Source organism: Lampris incognitus, chromosome 7 (assembly GCF_029633865.1).
Source record: "Lampris incognitus isolate fLamInc1 chromosome 7, fLamInc1.hap2, whole genome shotgun sequence".
Lineage (NCBI taxonomy): Eukaryota > Metazoa > Chordata > Actinopteri > Lampriformes > Lampridae > Lampris > Lampris incognitus.
In genome coordinates this window covers 64,994,899-65,012,873 of record NC_079217.1, presented here as the reverse complement: position 1 = coordinate 65,012,873, position 17,975 = coordinate 64,994,899, and the positions used below count along the sequence as shown (strand labels likewise).

The 17,975-nt window shown below is 49.9% G+C and overlaps 1 protein-coding gene across 1 annotated transcript in view; it reads left to right on the top strand.

Annotated features, from left to right (window-relative positions):
• Window positions 1-17,975, top strand: part of plekhg2 (pleckstrin homology domain containing, family G (with RhoGef domain) member 2) — a 175,082-nt gene that overhangs the window by 39,780 nt on the left and 117,327 nt on the right. The window contains exon 2 of the mRNA XM_056282925.1: window positions 15,056-15,133. Within this exon, the coding sequence (XP_056138900.1) occupies window positions 15,085-15,133 (49 nt within the window). The 5' untranslated portion in view covers window positions 15,056-15,084. The remainder of the gene's footprint in view (window positions 1-15,055; window positions 15,134-17,975) is intronic.

The window sequence follows — 17,975 nt, the reverse complement described above, 5'->3', positions numbered from 1 at the left end:
ACTCGTTGTCTCGGTTGATTAGGGTTAGGGTGGGGTTAGGGATAGGGTTAGCCAATCAGAGACAGAGTAGGGGCGAGTCTCCCCGGAATCCAGGTGAACGCTCTCTCAACGAGTATTAGCCAATCAGACGCAGAGTTGCTCCACTGTCCGCCATTTTTCTGTGACACCACCGTCCGCCATTTTTTTAAAACAATTTTTATTTATAACATGCAGGATTAATCAACGTCAATCAATCAGCACCAATATATACAGACAGACACATGTGCTTATGGGGTAAATAAAATACAAAATGAAAGAAAAAGGAATAAATAAACAAAACCGTTTCCCCAAATTGGTTTAACAACAATATTTTATTTGTAAAACGGTTATTTAATTCAAAAGGTCTTCTAATGAGTTATTCTGAACTTTTGTCCACCGTCCGCCATTGCTTAGCCCGCCACTGGGTGGGTGACGCACTTCCTGTGCCGTATCTCGATCGGCCAGGAAAACTCGTGCCTGGTGGCGGACAGTACAGCGAAAGCGAGGATTACAGAGAAGGGATCCAAACGCCAGACTGAACTCTTGGTCCCTGCTCTCCTATGAAAGACAACTGACTGACTCGTTGAACTATAATGAAATAATTTCAGTGTTCCCCCCAACCTCCCCCCCACCATCTCCAGCTGTAATCATCAAAAGTAAGCTAATTTACAAGTTCAGACTGCAGCAGCCTGTTGCCTATTTCAACAGTATGGTTTTTGTTGGGTGTAGTTTTTGTTGGGTGTACAATTGGGTTTTATGCTGACGTTGCTGCGCATGCACCAGGCTATGTTGTCGTCTCTAACGTTACTGGGCGTGTTGGTGCCAGTGTACCTCTATCCATACGCTTGATTAATGATGCTGTTGTGTTTGCCAGCTGTGCCTATAACGTCACCTCTGATAATGTGCAATAAGGCTTATATGATTAAACTGTGGTGCATTCAGGCAAGTATAATTGTAATGGCCTGTTGCGACTCAGAACCTATCAAGTACGATTGGTCTTGGACGGGTGGGGTGAGGGAGGACACGCAGGTGGATGGTGTGACAGAGGAAGATGCAGAGGACAGGAAGAGATGGAAACGGATGATCTGCTGTGGCGCCCCCTAACGGGAGCAGCCGAATGTAGTAGTAGTAGTAGTAGTAGTAGTAGTAGGTCTTGGACGGGCTAGGTAAACCCGAACCTTCTCCTGGATCGCCACCTTGCCATGGTGGAGAAGCTTGCATGTAACAATGATCCCAAGATCTAGGCCGTCCAGAGCTTGGCTCCTGGTAGGGTCACCCAAGGCGGATGGGTAAAGGAGGAGGTTCCAGACGAAGCGCGATCCAACAAAGACCTCAACAGTTGAATTGGTGGAAGATGTCCCCAGATCACAGTGGCAGTGAAGGTGGATGAAGGCTGCAACAGAGGGTGGTCCCCAATCGTCTTGGTTCTCCATGCCATTGGACTCTGGCCTCCCCCTGCCAAGGACCGTGTGATGGCTGCAGGAGCATCAGTGTAAAAAGCTGTCACGCGCAGGCGTCCTCCCATTATGTGGCTCCAGGATCGGCCTCTACACCCACCTGAAGACCCAGAGGTCATACTCGACCCCAAGTGACCGCCGATGGTGAGGCCAACCTGATTTTCTCTGTGCTCACCCACACTGTGATCTCTGCCCCTGCTGTTCCTACCCACCCTTGCCAATCAACCAGTCGACCGGGAGACTTAAGCCCTAATAATACACTTTGGTTTTACTGGTCAGCTCCCAGTAATGAAAAGCAGAAGACTGTGTTAGCGCTGGTCAGCTCCTGGTAACCAACAGTAGAACACTTTAGTTTTACTGGTCAGCTCCCAGTAACCAACAGTAGAAGACTGTGGTTGTACTTGTCAGCTCCCAGTAACCAACAGTAGAAGACTGTGGTTTTACTGGTCAGCTCCCAGTAACCAACAGTAGAAGACTGTGGTTGTACTGGTCAGCTCCCAGTAACCAACAGTAGAAGACTGTGGTTTTACTGGTCAGCTCCCAGTAACCAACAGCAGGAGACTGTGGTTTTACTGGTCAGCTCCCAGTAACCAACAGTAGAAGACTGTGGTTTTACTGGTCAGCTCCCAGTAACCAACAGCAGGAGACTGTGGTTTTACTGGTCAGGTCCCAGTAACCAACAGCAGGAGACTGTGGTTTTACTGGTCAGCTCCCAGTAACCAACAGTAGAAGACTGTGGTTTTACTGGTCAGCTCCCAGTAACCAACAGTAGAAGACTGTGGTTGTACTCGTCAGCTCCCAGTAACCAACAGTAGTAACAGTGTTCAACTGTTGGTTACTGGGAGCTGACCAGTAAAACCAGAGTCTTCTACTGTTGGTTGCTGGACGTTAGGCCTTGCTCAAGGGCGTCTTGTAAAAGGCTGGTGAGGTGGGAAGGGACGGGAGTTCTGCAGCCCGTTCAGGGATTTTAGCCTTCGACGTTTTGGTTCCAGGCTGGTGTGTTGCTGCAGAGCTGCAGAGCCACGCACATGTTACTGCTATTAATACAACCGTCTGAGGGCGCCCACACTGACAAATGCTGCGTGTGTTATTTGTTACGACCACCTGCCTGACCCACATCTTTCGATTCCTCAGAAGACAGCTGCACACACACACACACACACACACACACACACACACACACACAAACACCCACACACACAAACAGGGGTAGAATGTACTAATTGGGTCTCCCCGTCTTAATGTCCTGTCTTATGTGTTTGCTGGAGGTCTGACCTGACAAAAGCAAACACACACACACACACACACACACACACACACACACACACACACACACACACACACACACACACACACACACACAGACACACACACACACACTCTCACACGCAGCAGGGAGTGGAGAATGGAGATGCATTCTTGTCTGGCAGCCAAACATTACATGTGTTCTCTCTCTGTCTCCTCCCTCCTCCATGTGGGGAAGAAAGACATTTTTTTCCTCTACAGACCCTCACTTGTACCCCCGCTTTCTCCTCTCACACTGGAGGACAGACAGACAGACACGCAGACAGGCAGACAGACAGACAGACAGACAGACAGACAGACAGTGTGCAGGCTATCCTACTGTGTCTTTGTTTAGTTTTAATATGACCACTGACTGAGGAAGGAGCACAAAGAAAGAGACTGAGGAAGAACTGAACCGAACCGAACCGAACTGAACTGAACTGAACTGAACTGAGAGGGACTGAGAGAAGAAGAAAAAAGGTGTCTTGATGCTCAATATTCCAGGAAGTTGAGTCAGTTCGTCTGGACACAGCGTTTAGTGACGGAAACGTTACATCACTCACCTCAGTGACCTCTCCGGCCTCAACTGCCTGCAGGTGTCCCCACCCTTATAAACAACACAGGGGCATAACGACCCAAACCAACCACCAGTTTCATATGCAGATATGGGCGTGAGCGTTAACTCCGAGTTACCCATGTGTGCTAGCCACAGAGGATTGGGGAGTGGTTGCAGTCACAGCATTGTAAGATGGTGACAGATGTACTCTTAGGGCCCTGATATGCCGTCGGGCCGTCGGTGAGTGTCTTGTGACCCTAGTTTTTGCGGTGTGTCCCACACCATCGGCACTAGTCGGACCCCTGTCGGCAGCTTTTCGGCCAATTCGCCGTGTTGAATCGGCAGAGCCCGTCGGCGAGAGAGATCACTCTGATTGGCCGTTCAGCTTAGTGAATCAGTGCTATAAGCTCGTGAATCAGGGCTGTCGGCTGTAGTCTTTGGGGTGTGTTCAAGTGCTACTTTTTGGCCCAGACGGCAGGCGACGTGAGGCAACCCAACAGTCGGCCTTCATCGCCCCTAGTCGATTTGGTGTGTCAGGGCTCTTAGGCCCCCCCCCCTTGGGTCAGGGATGGTCATTCCTTTTTCACATAGATGACTCCCCGTTCAAACCAGCATTCCTCCCTATCAAGGATGTGCACATCCTCATCCTTGAAAGAGTGGCCACTGGCCTGTAGATGGTGTAGACTGTTGAGTCCTGGTCTGTAGATGGTGTAGACTGTTGAGTCCTGGTCTGTAGATGGTGTAGACTGTGGAGTCCTGGTCTGTAGATGGTGTAGACTGTGGAGTCCTGGCCTGTAGATGGTGTAGACTGTGGAGTCCTGGCCTGTAGATGGTGTAGACTGTGGAGTCCTGGTCTGTAGATGGTGTAGACTGTGGAGTCCTGGCCTGTAGATGGTGTAGACTGTGGAGTCCTGGTCTGTAGATGGTGTAGACTGTGGAGTCCTGGCCTGTAGATGGTGTAGACTGTGGAGTCCTGGTCTGTAGATGGTGTAGACTGTGGAGTCCTGGCCTGTAGATGGTGTAGACTGTGGAGTCCTGGTCTGACGTGTTAGCTCTTCTGTGTTGTGCCATCCTCTTGGCCAGCGTCTGTTTGGTTTCCCCGATGTACAAGTCATTGCAATCCTCCTGACACTTAACATTGTACACTATATTGCTCTGTTTGTGCCGGGGGACCTGATCCTTGGGCTGGACCAACTTCTGGTGCAGCGTGTTTTGGGGTTTGAAAGCAACTGTGATGCGGTGTTTGAAAATACAAGTCTCGACTATTCCGACACTCCCGCCACATACAGAATCACCACTGGTTTACACTTAGACAACTGTTGTCCTCCTCCTCTCTTCGATCTGCTGGTGCACTGTTTGGGCATGGTGCCAAATTTAATGTCAAAATAATGACAATGCTACAACAGTTCCTTATGAGTATTATGATTATTCATATTTCAATCCTGCTCTTAATATAAGTTGGAGATTGAGACTCATAAAGTAATTTACTCATTTTATTATGCATTCATAATTCTGATGCCCATGTTATTTAGTATTATTCTTTGCTCATTGTTTCTTGTTTTCTTTTTGATTTATTTTGTAATCATTCATTGTTCAATCTTCTTTTGTTTCTCATTATTGCTTACTCTGTGTAAGGTTTGATATCTATTTATACATCATTCTAATCCAGGAGGGTTGAATCAGTTCATCTGGATACAACGTTTATCGACAGACACGTTTCATCACTCAACTAAGCGACCTCTTCAGTCTGCATCCAAAGCGACCGCCTTCCCAAGCGACCGCCTTCCCAAGGCAAATCCAGGAAGACAAGTACTGCATGAACTCCAGTACTGCATCCCTTTGATCTTCAGCTGCAGTCACACTGACCATGGCGTTCCTCACCTCTGGGTCCTCTGTCTTTAGGTCCCCGGGGTGGTCCAGGTTCTCAGGCCAATTTTCCATAGGCTTGGTGAGAAAATCTGGCCCCTGTAACCAAGTATGGCTTTGGATGAGTTTCTCTGCCGTGAGCCCCCTTGATGCGTGGTCTGCGGTTTTGTGCCGTATTAACAAATCTCCACTGATATGTTATAGAGATCTTCAAGATGGTCTCTACTCGGTTAGTGACGAAAGTGCAGAATCTGCTTGTTCTGTTTCTGATATACTTCAGCACAGTTGCATTGTCTGACCAGAACACAGACTCTTGGAGCGTCAGCTGCAGCTCCACTCTCAACATCTTGTCCATACAGGCAGTCATGGTGGCTGTGGTGAGCTCCATGTGAGAGATAGTCATGGGCTTAGGTGGAGCCACTCTGGCCTTCCCCATGACAACCGCTCAGTGGGCTTTGTTGCTGCTGTTCTTCAGTAGCATGTAGCTAACTATCCCGTAATCTTCTTTACTAGCGTCAGCAAAGTGGTGCAGTTGGTTGAGTACTGCTTCACCAAAGCCTGCAGGCTTGAAAAAACCTAGGAACACTGAGGTCCATTAGCTGGTGAAGCCTGTCTTCCGTGCAGGCCACTCATGAGCAAACTCATCAGGTATCAGAACATCCCAGCCTAGCTTCAGTCTGCAGAGCCTTTGCAGGATTCCCTTCACTGAGAACATGACCGGTTCCAAGATACCCAGTGGATCAAACAGAACTCACGATGGATAGGAAGTTTCTCCTGGTGGGAGTTTTGTCCGGCATAATGATCTTGAACTTGAAGCTGTCAGACTAGGTACACCAGTGAACTCCCAAAGCTCTTTCTTCTTCTTTTTTTTTGGACATTTTCTGCCTTTATTTGACAGTGGTAGTCAAGAGGGGGAGAGAGAGGGAAGGCAGGGGAGAGAGGGGGGGATGTCATGCAGCAAAAGACCTGGGCTGGATTCAAACCCAGGCCACTGCGGAAAGGACTCAGCCTTATGCGGTGCGTGCTGTACCAGGTGAGCTACCGCCCCCCCCCCAAAAGAAGCTCTTTCTATGGGAAGTGTATCTCGAGCCAGGTCAAGGTATTTAGCCTCTGTTGCATGCTCCTCTTCCGGGATAGCAGACAGCATGGCCCTGCTATTGCTTACCCATTTGGTGAGTCTGAAGCTGCCCTTTCCACATACAGCTTGCTAGGTGTGATACAGCAACACTGCCTCTTCTGCTGACTGGACTGATTTAAGACAGTCGTCCACGTAAGTTCTTCAGCACCATGTTGACTGCTTGGACATTGGACTGATCTCTGCTGTCTTTGGGACATTTACGCAGGGTGAAGCTGGCACAACTCGGAGGTGAGGTAGCACTGAACAAGTGCACCATCTTGTACTCCATCTCCTGACTGATGTCATCTGGTGTCCACCAGAGGAATGTTACACATTACATTGGCACGCTAAAGTTTTTTTTAAGGAGTTGTTCCTTATCCGATTCAAGGGCAGCATGGAGGACAGACTGTTGTGTTGCTGTAAAGCCCACCGAGGCACATTTGTAATTTGTGATATTGGGCTATACCAATAAAATGGACTTGAGTGCAAACAACTGTCGAATTGAGTGTAACCAAGTGAAAAGCCTTATTCACCTTCGTCTGGCTGACATCGTCGAGTCTTGGAGGAAAATGCACATTTTCTTCGTTGGCTATCAGGCAGTTTGGCGCGTGGCTAACAAAACAATGCTTTCAGCCAAGCAAATATCATTAAAAGTTAGTGATCACGTACCCGGCTAACGCCAGCTGCTGTTTATTGTTCAACATGTGTAGAATAGCCTATTTAGTGTTACCGCTAATTATTTTCATGATCATGTGACATTATTCTCTGCTGGTTTTATAGTAGTCAACAAAATCCAACAGTACTCAGGGGGGGTAATAAATTTGAAAAGACTTTAATGTCTCTTGGCTGTTGAGTCCGAGTTAACAGTTAAAAGCATGCCCACGGCTCTCAGCCATTATGGCCTCCACCAGGGCAAGTCAGAACGGTTGCCGTTGGGCTGTTTCTTTTGGAAGTTAACGGGTTGCCACGTGATCATTGTGGGCAGGTGAGTAGTCACGTGATTAGTGTAGACAGTAAAGTCACATGGCAGACCATTTTGGGTAGAGGGAGTTATATAGTCAAACACACACTATCAGAGCAAAACAGCAATAAAGCAGCAAACAAAGAATATATATAGAAGCACCTTCATGTTTCAATTCCCCATTTAAACCAGGGTGTTGTGTAGCTTTCAATGTATATATCCAAAAAGATTCTCTTTTTTGGGGGGGGGGTGGATTCCCCCCCCCCCAGTTGTATCTGGCCAGTTACCCCACTCTTCCGAGCAATCCCAGTCGATGCCCCACCCCTTCTGCTGATCCGGGGAGGGCTGCAGACTACCACATACCTCCTCTGATACATGTGGAGTCGCCAGCCGCTTCTTTTCACCCGACAGTGAAGAGTTTCACCAGGAGGACATAGCGCGTGGGAGGATCACACTATCCCCCCCCCCCCCCGCGAACTGGCGCCCCGACCGACCAGAGGAGGCGCTAGTGCAGCAACCAGGACACATACCCACATCCAGCTTCCCACCCGCAGACACGGCCAATTGTGTCTGTAGGGACGCCCGACCAAGCCGGAACAGACCGCCACGCCACCCGGATGCCTCAGAAAGATTCTCTTTGTCAGAGTCCGTTGTGCGAGTCTGTGTCCACCTCTTCTTGGGTTTGCTATGAGGTTTAGACCAGATATTTCAGCGTAGTGCAGCTGCCGTGGTCAGCCTGTTTGTAAGGCCGTGGGGGATTGAGGGTTGCCAATTCTTATATCATGTTTATGTTCAGCCAGTCTTGCCTTCAGTTTGTGCTTTGTTCTCCCGGTATGAAAACAAGCACACGGACACTCAAGTCCGTAACCCACAAATGAGGTGTTGCAGTCTATAAATGACGTGACGTGATGTTATGGCAGTGAAGTAGTTGGTGTCAGTCATGTTAACACAACGATTGCAATTCCCAAACGTGTGGCTACCTGCTCTGTGGTGTGTTGTACAGGGAGGAGCTTCTTCACAAGTCTGTGATGAAGGGTTGGGGCCTTTCTGCAGCTGACTGTTGGGGCATCTGGAAGAGCGTCTCTAAGAGAACTCTCACTTTTCAATACGTCCCAGTTTCTTTTAATGATTCGTTTAATTCTATTTGCTTCACCGCGACGTTGTGTCACAAAGTGCCTCGGATTTCTGTAACGATGCAGTTAGTGGTAGGATCCACAAACCGATGAGCACCGCAGACCTCTTTCTACACCCGACCAGCGCTCATGTGTTTTCATTTTGACAAAATCTAAATACAGCTTTTACCAGTCCTACGCCCTTGGGTGGACGATAAAGCTGTTCATCATCAGCACAGATTAGAAGACACAACATGAAAACGTGTGTTGTCGTGACGAGTACAGCGGGGAAACCAAACACACGCTGGCCAAGAGGATGGCACAGTACAGGAGAGCTAACACGTCAGGCCAGGACTCCACAGTCTACACCATCTACAGACCAGGACTCTACACCATCTACAGGCCAGGACTCCACAGTCTACACCATATGCAGGCCTGGACTCCACAGTCTACACCATCTACAGACCAGGACTCCACAGTCTACACCATCTACAGGGCAGGACTCCACAGTCTACACCATCTACAGACCAGGACTCCACAGTCTACACCATCTACAGGCCAGGACTCCACAGTCTACACCATATGCAGGCCTGGACTCCACAGTCTACACCATCTACAGACCAGGACTCCACAGTCTACACCATCTACAGGGCAGGACTCCACAGTCTACACCATCTACAGACCAGGACTCCACAGTCTACACCATCTACAGGCCAGGACTCCACAGTCTACACCATCTACAAGCCAGGACTTCACAGTCTACACCATCTACAGACCAGGACTCCACAGTCTACACCATCTACAGGCCAGGACTCCACAGTCTACACCATCTACAGGCCTGGACTCCGCAGTCTACACCATCTACAGGCCAGGACTCCACAGTCTACACCATCTATAGGCCAGGACTCCGCAGTCTACACCATCTACAGGCCACTGGCCACCCTTTCAAGGATGAGGATGTGCACATCCTTGATAGGGAGGAACTCTGGTTTGAACGGGGAGTCAAAGAGGCCATCTATGTGAAGAGGGACTGACCATCCCTGAACTGGGGGGGGGGGGCTAAGCATCTTACAATGCTGTGATTGCAAACATTCCCAATCCTCTGTGAATAGTACACAATAGTACACGTGACCGTAGTAACTCTAGTTAATGGTCAGGGCAGTTGGCATATGAAACCGATCGCTGGTTTCAGTGGTTTCGCCACTGTGCTTTTATGAGGCTGAGGACACCTGCAGTCAGGTGAGACTAAGAAGGCTGGGGACACCTGCAGTCAGGTGAGACTAAGAAGGCTGGGGACACCTGCAGTCAGGTGAGACTAAGAAGGCTGGGGACACCTGCAGTCAGGTGAGACTAAGAAGGCTGGGGACACCTGCAGTCAGGTGAGACAAAGAAGCCTGGGGACACCTGCAGTCAGGTGAGACTAAGAAGGCTGGGGACACCTGCAGTCAGGTGAGACAAAGAAGCCTGGGGACACCTGCAGTCAGGTGAGACTAAGAAGGCTGGGGACACCTGCAGTCAGGTGAGACTAAGAAGGCTGGGGACACCTGCAGTCAGGTGAGACTAAGAAGGCTGGGGACACCTGCAGTCAGGTGAGACCAAGAAGTTGCTTAGATGATGATGAAACGTTTCTCCCACTAAACGTTGTGTCCAGATGAACTGATGAAAATACAAGGATGGATGACGGTGGAGGTGGCACGGTGGTGCAGTGGTCAGCGCGATCACCTCACAGCAAGAAGGTCCTGGGTCGAACCCCAGAGTAGTCCAACCTTGGGGGTCGTCCTGGGTCGTCCTCTGTGTGGAGTTTGCATGTTCTCCCCGTGTCTGTGTGGGTTTCCTCCGGGGGCTCCGGTTTCCCCCCACAGTCCAAAGACCTGTAGGCCAGGTGACTCGGCCGTACTAGATTGTCCCTAGGTGTGAATGTGTGTGACTGTGTGGCCCTGTGTGATGGACTGGCGGTCTGTCCAGGGTGTCGTCCCGCCTGGCAGGCTCCAGCATCCCACGACCCCGGTTGGGATAAGCAGCTTGGATGATGGATGGATGGGTGAAGATGGTGAGAGAGAGAGAGAAGAAGTGAAGGTGTAGAAGGTCGACGGCTTCCGCTCATCTGCCCTGCAGTGAAGCCGGTGCTGCTGTCTGAGTGTGTGCGTTGAGACGTGAGTTAGAGAGCGAACGAGAGGAGCCACTTCCTGGCTCTGATCTGAAGGTATCCTCCTCAAAACCACAGTGACCACACAATAATACGAGCCAAACACTGGCTTCACATTACTGCTGGGAGTAAACACCAAAATGGGAGAGAGCCAGAGAAAGAGGAGAGAGAGAACGAGAGAGAGTGAGAGAAAGAGGAGAGAGTGAGAGAGCGAGAGAAAGAGGAGACAGAGAGCGAGAGAAAGAGGAGAGAGAGAGAGAGAGTGAGAGAAAGAGGAGAGAGGAGAGAGAGAAAGAGGAGAGAGAGAGAGAAAGAGGAGAGAGAGAGCGAGAGAAAGAGGAGAGAGGAGAGAAAGAGGAGAGAGTGAGAGAAAGAGGAGAGAGGAGAGAGGAGAGAAAGAGGAGAGAGGAGAGAGAGAAAGAGAAGAGAGAGAGAGAAAGAGGAGAGAGGAGAGAGAGTGAGAGAAAGAGGAGAGAGAGAAAGAGGAGAGAGTGAGAGAGAGTGAGAGAGAAAGAGGAGAGAGAGAAAGAGGAGAGAGGAGAGAGAGTGAGAGAAAGAGGAGAGAGAGAAAGAGGAGAGAGGAGAGAGAGTGAGAGAAAGAGGAGAGAGAGAAAGAGGAGAGAGAATGAGAGAGAGAAAGAGGAGAGAGAGGAGAGAGAGTGAGAGAGAAAGAGGAGAGAGAATGAGAGAGAGAAAGAGGAGAGAGAGGAGAGAGAGTGAGAGAGAAAGAGGAGAGAGAATGAGAGAGAGAAAGAGGAGAGAGAGGAGAGAGAAAGAGGAGAGAGTGAGAGAGGGAGACAGAGACAGCCCCTATTGCTATTGTTGTTATTGGATATCATAATCGCTGTAGTGTTGCTGTTATTATAATCATTGTTGTGTTGCTGTTATTATAATCATTGTTGTGTTGCTGTTATTATAATCATTGTTGTGTTACTGCTATTATAACCATTGTTGTGTTACTGTTATCATATTCATTGTTGTGTTGCTGTTATTATAATCATTGTAGTGTTGTGTTGTTGTTTTACATGCTTTGGCAATATGTACAAAACGTATGTCGTGCCAATAAAGCACAAACTGAAGTGAACTGAACTGAGAGAGAGGAGAGTAAAGAGAGAGCCCTAGAGGGGGAGAGAGGGAGGGAGAGAGAGGGAGATAGGCAGAGAGAGAGGAGAGTAAAGAGAGAGCCCTAGAGGGGGAGAGAGGGAGGGAGAGAGAGGCAGAGGGAGGGATGGAGAGGGAGGGAGAGGGAAGGAGAGAGAGGGAGATAGGCAGTGAGAGAGAGGAAGAGGGAGGCAGAGGGAGATAGGCAGTGAGAGAAGGAGGGAGAGGGAGGGAGAGGGAGGGAGAGAGAGAAGGAGGGAGGGAGGGAGGGAGGGAGGGAGAGGGAGAGAGGGAGGGAGAGAAGGAGAGGGAGGGAGAGAGAATGGGCTCTTTAAACAGAACATTTACTGTTCGTTTCTGTTGTGCAGACGAAGATTTTGTGGAGTTCACTGTGTTGATGGAACACACAAACACACACACACAACACACCACACACACACTTACAACACACCACACACACACCTACAACACACACAACACACCACACACACACCTACAACACACACAACACACACACACTTACAACACGCACACACCTACAACACACACAACACACCACACACACACCTACAACACACACAACACACCACACACACACACAACACACACAACACACACACACTTACAACACGCACACACCTACAACACACACAACACACCACACACACACCTACAACACACACAACACACCACACACACACCTACAACACACACAACACACCACACACACACCTACAACACACACAACACACCACACACACACCTACAACACACACAACACACCACACACACACCTACAACACACACAACACACCACACACACACCTACAACACACACACACACAACACACACACTTACAACACGCACACACCTACAACACACACAACACACCACACACACACCTACAACACACACAACACACCACACACACACCTACAACACACACAACACACCACACACACACCTACAACACACACAACACACCACACACACACCTACAACACACACAACACACCACACACACACCTACAACACGCACACACCTACAACACACACCACACACACCTACAACACACACAACACACACACCTACAACACACACAACACACCACACACACACCTACAACACACACAACACACCACACACACACCTACAACACACACAACACACCACACACACACCTACAACACACACAACACACCACACACACACCTACAACACACACAACACACCACACACACGCTTACAACACACACAACACACCACACACACACCTACAACACACACAACACACCACACACACGCTTACAACACACGCAACACACCACACACACACCTACAACACACCAAACACACCCAACTACACACACTGACCCACAACACACTACACACACACCTACAACCACACTTACAACACACCACACACACACACCTACAACACACCACACACACACACACACACCTACAACACACACACACACCACCGACCTACAACACATCACACACACTGACCGACAACACACCACACACACCAATCTACAACACACCACACACACACCACACAACACACTACACACACACACACCTACAACACACACACACACACACCAATCTACAACACACCACACACATCAACCTACAACAAACCACACACACCAACCTACAACACACCACACACCGACCTACAAGTCACCACACAAACCAATCTACAACACACAAAACACACCAACCTACAACATCGCACACATGGTAAAACATTACCCATGATACCCTGCGTGTTGTGTGCTGTCTGGACAGGGCTGTATTAGGAGGCCTACCAGCTTGTGCAGACAGCCCTGTGTGTTACTGGTGGTGTTTGTGCAGACAGCCCTGTGTGTTACTGGTGGTGTTTGTGCAGACAGCCCTGTGTGTTACTGGTGGTGTTTGTGCAGACAGCCCTGTGTGTTACTGGTGGTGTTTGTGCAGACAGCCCTGTGTGTTACTGGTGGTGTTTGTGCAGACAGCCCTGTGTGTTACTGGTGGTGTTTGTGCAGACAGCCCTGTGTGTTACTGGTGGTGTTTGTGCAGACAGCCCTGTGTGTTACTGGTGGTGTTTGTGCGGAAAGCCCTGTGTGTTACTGGTGTTGATTGTGCAGACAGCCCTGTGTGTTACTGGTGTTGATTGTGCAGACAGCCCTGTGTGTTACTGGTGGTGTTTGTGCAGACAGCCCTGTGTGTTACTGGTGGTGTTTGTGCAGACAGCCCTGTGTGTTACTGGTGGTGTTTGTGCAGACAGCCCTGTGTGTTACTGGTGGTGTTTGTGCAAACAGCCCTGTGTGTTACTGGTGGTGTTTGTGCGGAAAGCCCTGTGTGTTACTGGTGTTGATTGTGCAGACAGCCCTGTGTGTTACTGGTGGTGTTTGTGCAGACAGCCCTGTGTGTTACTGGTGTTGATTGTGCAGACAGTCCTGTGTGTTACTGGTGTCGTTTGTGCAGACAGTCCTGTGTGTTACTGGTGTCGATTGTGCAGACAGTCCTGTGTGTTACTGGTGTCGTTTGTGCAGACAGCCCTGTGTGTTACTGGTGTTGATTGTGCAGACAGCCCTGTGTGTTATTGGTGTTGATTGTGCAGACAGCCCTGTGTGTTACTGGTGTTGATTGTGCAGACAACCCTGTGTGTTACTGGTGTTGATTGTGCAGACAGCCCTGTGTGTTACTGGTGGTGTTTGTGCAGACAGCCCTGTGTGTTACTGGTGGTGTTTGTGCAGACAGCCCTGTGTGTTACTGGTGGTGTTTGTGCAGACAGCCCTGTGTGTTACTGGTGGTGTTTGTGCAAACAGCCCTGTGTGTTACTGGTGGTGTTTGTGCGGAAAGCCCTGTGTGTTACTGGTGTTGATTGTGCAGACAGCCCTGTGTGTTACTGGTGGTGTTTGTGCAGACAGCCCTGTGTGTTACTGGTGTTGATTGTGCAGACAGTCCTGTGTGTTACTGGTGTCGTTTGTGCAGACAGTCCTGTGTGTTACTGGTGTCGATTGTGCAGACAGTCCTGTGTGTTACTGGTGTCGTTTGTGCAGACAGCCCTGTGTGTTACTGGTGTTGATTGTGCAGACAGCCCTGTGTGTTATTGGTGTTGATTGTGCAGACAGCCCTGTGTGTTACTGGTGTTGATTGTGCAGACAACCCTGTGTGTTACTGGTGTCGATTGTGCAGACAGCCCTGTGTGTTACTGGTGTTGATTGTGCAGACAGCCCTGTGTGTTACTGGTGTTGATTGTGCAGACAGCCCTGTGTGTTACTGGTGTTAGTTGCGTAGCAGCCTTCACCTGAATGAGACCACGTCATGGACCAACACCGCCCATATGGCGAGTGGCTCCATCACGTGACACACAAAGCCGCATAAACACACGAATCATATCGCCTACGTGAGAGTTCATATGGTTTTTCCCTTTTATTCCAGGTTTCCGCTTCCTGTGACATCATCACACCATGCCTGAAGGGTCGGGGCGGGGCCACCAGAGATCGCCAAGCAACACAGGTGAGGGGGCGGGGCTTTTGATAATGACGGGATGTCTGATGAATTTGCACCGCGCTATCGAAGGTACTTTAGTGAAAGGTGCGCCATTCTGAAAATGACCACTAGGGGGATTTGAAGTGAAGTAAGTGTGAAATGAATGGAGGTCAAAGGGTAAATTGCACAGATTCACGAGTGTTGCACTTTCAGGGAATTACCTTTATATATTTGTTGCCTCAAGTGAAGGAGTTCAAGTATCTCGGGGTCTTGTTCTCGAGTGAGGGTAGGGTGGAGCGGGAGATTGACAGGTGGATTGGTGCAGCAGCAGCAGTAATGCGGACGTTGTACCGGACCGTTGTGGTGAAGAGGGAGCTGAGCCGGAAGGTAAAGCTCTCAATTTACCAGTCAGTCTTGGTTCCAACCCTCACCTATGGTCAGGAGCTTTGGGTAGTGACTGAAAGGGTGAGATGGTGGATACAAGCGGCTGAAACGAGTTTCCTCCATAGGGTTTCTGGGCTCAGCCTTACAGATAGGGTGAGGAGCTCGGACATCCGGAGGGAGCTCGGAGTAGAGCCGCTGCTCCTTCACGTCGAAAAGAGCCAGTTGAGGTGGATGGGTCTGTAGTCATCATCTGATCAGGATGCCTCCTGGGCGCCTTCCTTTGGAGGTTTATCAGGCACGTCCAACTGGGAGGAGACCCCGGGGTAGGCCCAGAACTCTCTGGAGGGACTACATGTCCAATCTGGCCTGGGAACGCCTTGGGATCCCCCAGGAGGAGCTGGAGGGAGTTGCTAGGGAGAGGGTCGTCTGGAGTGGCCTACTTAGCTTGCTGCCACCGCGACCCCACCCCAGAGAGGTGGCTGATGATGAATGAATGAATGAATGAATCTTTATATATTTGCTCATTTAGAAAATGGCGCTTTATTCTCACAAACCCGAACACTTGTTACCTGTGATCATTTGTGACGTTTTTGAAGAGGTCATGTCACTTTATAGAACAACACCAGTGGAGCTTACGGGGTCCAATAATTTGCTGCTGTTGCTAGGAGACAGAAAGACGGACATGGCCACAAAGAAAGCATGCGTCTGTACCAGAGAGAGAGGCTTTGACTTTTTTTGGGGGGCGTGGGGATTTTCCCCCCTTTTTCTCCCCAGTTTTCTCCTGCCAGTTACCCCACTCTTCCAAGCCATCCCGGTCGCTGCTCCTCTCCCCCTGCTGATCCGGGGAGGGCTGCAGACTACCACATGCCTCCTCTGATACATGTGGAGTCGCCAGCCGCTTCTTTTCACCTGACAGTGAGGAGTTTTGCCAGGGAAACGTAGCACGTGGGAGGGTCACGCTAGGTTTTCACCATAGACATGGTGCTGTTGAGTATGGTGGGGGTGGGGGGCAGTGTTTGGGGGCTCCTCCTGAAGTCCACTCTCAACTCTACTGTTTTGAGTGTGTTCAGCTCTAGGTTGTTATGGCCGCACCAGAGGGCCAGCTGTTCAACCTCCTGTCTATATGCAGACTTGTCACCATCCCGGATAAGGCCAATGATGGTTGTGTCATCTGCAAACTTCAGGAGTTTAACAGACGGGTCACCTGAGGTGCAGTCATTTGTTTAGAGGGGAAAGAGTAGAGGGGAGAGCACACATCCCTGGGGGACACCAATACTAATTGTCCGGGTGCTGGATGAGATTTTCCCCAGCCTCACCAGCTGCCTCCTGTCAGTCACGAAGTTTTTCATCCACTGGCAGATGCGGGCTGTTACAGTGAGCCGGGTGAGCTTGGAGTAGAGGATGTCTGGGACAATGGTGTTGAACGCTGAGCTGAAGTCCACAAACGTGACCCTTGCATGTGTTCCTGGTGAGTCGAGGTGTTGGAAGATGTAGTGCAATCCCATGTTGACTGCATCCTCCACTGACCTATTTGCTTGGTAAGCAAACTGCAGGAAGTCGACCAAGGGGCCTGTGATTTCCTTCAAGTGGGCCAACACCAGTCTCTTGAAGAATTTCATGACCACAGACATTAGGGCAATGGGCCTGTAGTCATTTATTCCTGTGATACGGGGTTTCTTGGGGACCGGGGATGGTAGTGGAGCTCTTGAAGCAGGAGGGGACTTCACACAGCTCTAGTGATCTGTTGAAGATCAGTGTGGAAATGAGGGCCAGCTGGTCAGCACAGACTTTCAGACAGGAGGATGACACGCCATCCAGGCCCAGTGGCTTCCTGATCTTCTGTCTCTGGAAGAGCTGGTGCACATCCTCAACACAGATCCTGAGTGCAGGTGGGGGGTTTGGTGGGGAGGGGAGAGTGGCTGGCAGGTAGTGCAGTCGGTTGTGTGTTGTGGCCGGAGAGGGTGAGGGGTGGGAAAGTTTGCTTATCAAACCTGCAGGAAAACCCATTTAGATCGTCAGTCAGTTGATGGTTACCTGCCCTGCAGTGTGGAGGGATGGTGTCCTGTAGTTGGTAATGCCTCTCAAACAGCTCCAGACTGATGCTGGCTCATTTGCAGAAAACCCTTTTTTCAACTTTTCAAAGTAGCACATTTTTGTCACTCTGATCTCCTTTGTGGGTATATTTATGGCTTGGCTGTACTGGATCCTATCTCCACTCGTGTAGTCTTCCTCTTTGGCCTGGCGAAGCTGCCTGAGTTTTGCTGTGAACCAGGGCTTATTGTTGTTGAAGGTACAGAAGGTTTTGGTCGGCAGACACACATGTCCTCACAAAAGCTGATGTAAGGTGTCACGGTGTCAGTAAGTTCGTCCAGGTCTGTAGATGTAGCCTCAGAAACACTCCAGTCAGTGCAGTCGAGGCAGGCCTGGAGCTCCAGTTTTGACTCATCGGTGCATTTCCTCACAGTTTTAACCACAGGCTTTGCAG